General features: G+C 37.0%; 1 protein-coding gene across 1 annotated transcript; it reads left to right on the top strand.

Annotated features, from left to right (window-relative positions):
* Positions 1-925: 925 nt before the first annotated feature.
* Positions 926-3567, top strand: LOC145624721 (NAC domain-containing protein 89-like). The gene is made up of 4 exons (XM_081677813.1): positions 926-1403; positions 2024-2277; positions 2431-2739; positions 3128-3567. Exons 1-4 carry the CDS (start codon positions 1202-1204, stop codon positions 3560-3562), a joined length of 1200 nt encoding a protein of 399 aa, XP_081533939.1. The 5' UTR covers positions 926-1201; the 3' UTR covers positions 3563-3567.
* The last annotated feature ends 1170 nt before the right edge of the window (positions 3568-4737 follow it).

The raw sequence follows: 4737 nt of genomic DNA, 5'->3' as shown, positions 1-4737 counted from the left end.
GATATATATCCCCTCCATTTTTAAATACTTGCTCCACTTTTCTTTTTCGACCGTTTTTAAATACTTGCTCCATTTTCTTATTTAGAAAACTTTTACAATATTTAACTAATTTCTCTCACCTAGTGACCCACCACATATTTTCTCTCCTCCAATTCTCCCCACTACTTTTGTTTTTTTTACAATTTTTTATTCTTCCACTTACCCCACTACCTCCATATATTATTATTTTCTCTCATTTCTTCTAAAACTCCGCGTATGGAAAAATGGAGCAAATATTTAAAAACGGAGGGAGTAAATAAGAGTCGTAAAAGAGTTTGAACAAATGTTAGATAAGGGCAAGGGAGATGGTTGTGGAGAGGCTGGCACGTAGATAGACACATGGAGAGAATTGAAGAATTGAAAAAGGAAAGGAAAAAAAAAAAGGCATGCATGCATTATCCAATTATGAAAGCAGCAAGTGTACTTTTACATTGTGAGACTGTGAGTTGAGACTCGCACACAATGCACTGATTGCGCTTTCGATCATCAAACTCAGAAAGTAGTCAGAAGTAAAAGAGTAGATGATCGATCAATGACCTCAATAAGGATCGGATTGGGTGATTTGAGCTGAATATATTTATTAATTAGCTATATACTGCGTATTATTTAATAGTTTTTTTTTTTCCCTTTTCAGATAAGGTGCACGGCGAACCCTGAGGATGAGGTTCGAACCCACATCACACGGGGGAGACCCTCTATCTCCTAGATCCTCATTTAATATATAGTATTTGTTTGAGAATCAATCAATCCATTCCTTTTTCCTTTTCTTAGCCCTGTCCTTTCCTTGGAGCTAAGCTTTGCTTTTAAAAAAAGAAATAGAAAATAAAAGAAAAGAAAAAAAGAATTAAAAAAAAAACATGCATATATAGCATAACAGGAAGCCAAGGTAAGGTATGTAAGGCGGTGATCTTGAAAGTTGAAACGGCAAGCTAGCTGCACAATATACAAGTATAGAATAATAAACAAATAATCCGTAACAGATAATGATATACGGAGGAATGAATGGAGTTGTACAAGTTGAAATAGAAAGAAAGCTACTCCTAACTCCTTAACTTAAATTGAATTGGTACATAAACATCTATCAGATATTCATCGTCAACAACCAACAACAGAATATAAATTGTTTTTGAAATCCAAAGACAGTATATATATATATATTGTGATGGATGGTGTATCATTATCTATATCAAAGGAGGCAGAGAGGTCCATCGCAGCTTCGTCAATGTTTCCGGGCTTCAGATTCAGTCCTACAGATGAAGAACTCATCTTGTATTATTTGACCAAGAAGTTGGATGGCTTTCACAAATGCGTTGAAGTCATCCCTGAAGTCGACATCTGCAAATTCGAGCCTTGGGACCTCCCTTGTATGTTTTCTTCTTCTTTTTTTCATTTTATTTTAATTATTATTTTATATACTTGTATGTATGTTTCCAGCTTCTTTCATTTCCTGTCTTGTCCTCAAATGTGGGATTGAGCAGAGCAGAGGAGAGGGACAAGGCATGCCTTTCTTTCTTTCATTTACAGCTAACCAAGTAACGAATATCTATGATCTTACCCTATATATTAAGTAATCAATTAATCAATATCTATCTTCCCATATTAATTACTCTTTTTGTGGGCGTTAATTGTATACATTAGAATTTAGAAGCCTACCTGTTACTACTTTCTACATATACATTATTCCACGCCTCTAATTCCATTCTTATACTCGTGTACAGCTCAACACTAGATACTTAATTCCAAAGCAATCTTTAATTTATAGCTAGCTTTGAGTTTATTCTTTGTAAAACTAAAAACAAAGGGAGGAAATATATATAATGTTGCTCAGCTTTTTGAATTGGCGACAATACTATGTTAATAATGTTATCTATATATATATAAATAGCCGCATGTGTTTAATTGAAATTTATATTACATACTCTTGTACTTGTTTGGGAGACTTGATTGATCAGAGTGAGTATTGCTGTGTTGCATTACTCAACAGCCAAGGCTATTATCAAGTCTGATCAGGAGTGGTTTTTCTTCTCACCTCGTGGTAAAAAGTATCCAAATGGTTCACAAAGTAAGAGGGCAACCGAGATTGGCTACTGGAAAGCTACTGGGAAAGAGCGTGCTGTCAAATCTGGTTCCAATGTCATTGGTACTAAACGGACTTTGGTATTCCACATAGGCCGTGCACCTAAAGGAGAGAGAACTGAGTGGATAATGCACGAGTACTGTATGTCTGGAAAGGCTCAGGTAATTACCACTTGTATGTATGTTGCAGTTAGATGAAATATTAGCTTTATTTCATTCAAGTTCAACCATAATAGCAGAACTCCTACCGTACTGCAGTAGAAGATCGATGTGCATTTTTATATGATGTATATATATACTTTGATCTGTGTATAGGATGCACTGGTTGTGTGCCGCCTTAGGAGGAAATGTGACTATCATGGCATGAATAATGTTCCAGATGGAGAGATGAATCAATCCTCTAATCCATCTATGTTGATGGCTAGTAGTGGGACTTACTCAAACTGTGGTATGGGGCTCATTGATAATAATACGCCTGGCAGGGACAAGCAGACAGTTGAATGTTCTTTCAAGAAGTCCAGCAGCAGTCATGATTCTCATTCTGTAGAGCAGATAGATTCTGCATCTCAGTCGAATTGGAAGAACAAAGATTATGTATCTCAGCCAGAATCTACAAGTATTAATGTGAGTGTATGCACTTCACTCATTTATGTACATTCTTGTATTTCAAGTCATATTAATTAGATTAATTGCATCATTTTGTCAGGGCACATTTTCATTAGTCAGTCTAGACCTCTTCCTGTAGGAACAAGTTCAGCCTTGTAGAAAACCAATAAATATCCATAACTTGATTTTTGTTTGGATAGTCAACTTAGACAATTTGGAGTACATTGGAAAGACAGCAGTAATCAGACTTTAATATTGGAAGAATGATTTATGTGGTACTACTGTTATGGTTAGTTCCTGAAGATTAAAATGAATACTACAACTCTACAAATATGACAAATTTTCTTTTTTTCTCCTTTTTAATATGATCAAGCTTTCTGAAGCATGTGTGTTGAATGAATGGCAGCATGTTGGAAACGAAGATGACTTATTTGCTGAGATATTGAACGATAGTATCATTCAATTGGACGAATGTCTTCACCCTTCAACATTTGGTGCTCAACCTATGTTAGCCAATAATGGAACTGTGCCTGTTGTGCCACGCATATTTAATAATCCTTCACAAAACCATGTTGTTCAACGAGTAAGCCCTGCTCAAGGAACGGCAAACAGAAGAATAAGGCTACGAAAACTAAGGAGACTTAGCCCTCGTAAAGAAGAGTTGGAGGAAGGTTCAGGTGAAAATATGGTTAACTCCAAGTCCAGACGATTTTTCAAGAAGGTTCCTGAGGGATGGATGAGAATATCCAAAAATTGTTCTCGTTTATATGTTCTAGTCATTACTATGGCATTGCTCATTTTGATGATGGGTTATGCCACTGGTCCTGCATACTTTTACTGACAAAATTGGGAAAATTGTAGCTAAATACGATTCAATATTCTCACTTCTATAGTTGAGGATATCGCGCCTACTTATCTAATGTTTTCGCTAGGATTCATCATGTCGTTAGCGAAGTGTTATATTGTACTTGTATAAATTATTGTTTCACATGATAATGGAAATCATGCATGACAATGGTTGAGAAAAACTTAAGTAGGCTAACTTTATTACCATTATTGTATTATATTCGTGTTTAATAGTACGGAAATGTTGGTAAAATAATGCCCACAATTACTACTCCCTCCGTTACGATTTACTTGAAACAATTACTATAAATAGCCGTTACACATTACTTACAACAAAAAATTTTCTTTCCTTTTTTAGTAAGTTTTTTAGGGTAAAATGACAAATTTACCCTTATTTTTTTTAACACCCTAATTAAACTACTTATTTTAACTTATTAACTTAAATCAAAACATTGATTAACTTAATTGTTTCCACCAAAATCATTCACCTACCATCTATATTCACTCTCACGGTCTCACCACCACCACCACCACCAATCTCCATTCTATAATCATCAACCTAGAAATTTTATTCTTTGTTCATCTCCCCTAGATTCGATCACCGCCGTCACCGGAAATCACTACCGTCGTCCTTGTTGTTGTGGCCGCCTCCGTTTTCTCTCTCTTCCTCTTCTTGTTGTTTTGCCGTTGCCGGTGAAGCACATATTTGAAGCTTTTATGGTCAAATTTAACTATTAAAACTCTAGATCTAGAGTTTCCATGGTTAAATTTGACCAATTAAAGCTTTAATTGATGATAAAGAGTTGTGGGTTTTGGATTTTGGGGTTTTTGGGTTTGGGTTCAATTTCTAGGTTGTGGATTTTGGGGTTGTGGGTTCGTGGGTTGTGAATTTCGGGGTTGTGGGCGGTGGATCGGGGTTCGTGGGTTGTGCGTTTGCGGGTTGTGGGTGGTGGGTTTTGGGGTTGTGGGTGGTGGGTTTTGGGGTTGTGGGTGTGGGTTCGTGGGTTGTGGGTGGTGGGTTTCGTGGGTTGTGGGTGTGGGTGTGGGTTGTGCGTTGCGGGTTGTGGGTGGTTGGTTCTTGGGCTTGCTGGGTGGTTCGTGATACGTGGTGGTGCTGGGCTCGTTGGTGGTACGCTGGGTGGTGGTGTTTTCGTGGTTGTGGTTTTGCTA

This window comes from Chenopodium album, chromosome 3 (genome assembly GCF_948465745.1).
Source record: "Chenopodium album chromosome 3, dcCheAlbu1.1, whole genome shotgun sequence".
Lineage (NCBI taxonomy): Eukaryota > Viridiplantae > Streptophyta > Magnoliopsida > Caryophyllales > Amaranthaceae > Chenopodium > Chenopodium album.
This window is presented reverse-complemented; position numbering and strand designations above follow the sequence as displayed.

What these genes read in the sequence shown, in the direction of transcription:
- LOC145624721 (XM_081677813.1), top strand. Translation starts at nt 1,202, where the DNA reads ATGGATGGTGTATCATTATCTATATCAAAGGAGGCAGAGAGGTCCATC. An exon ending in CGAGCCTTGGGACCTCCCTT is followed by an intron (nt 1,404 to 2,023) that starts GTATGTTTTCTT and finishes ATTACTCAACAG; the next exon opens with CCAAGGCTATTATCAAGTCT. An exon ending in GTATGTCTGGAAAGGCTCAG is followed by an intron (nt 2,278 to 2,430) that starts GTAATTACCACT and finishes ATCTGTGTATAG; the next exon opens with GATGCACTGGTTGTGTGCCG.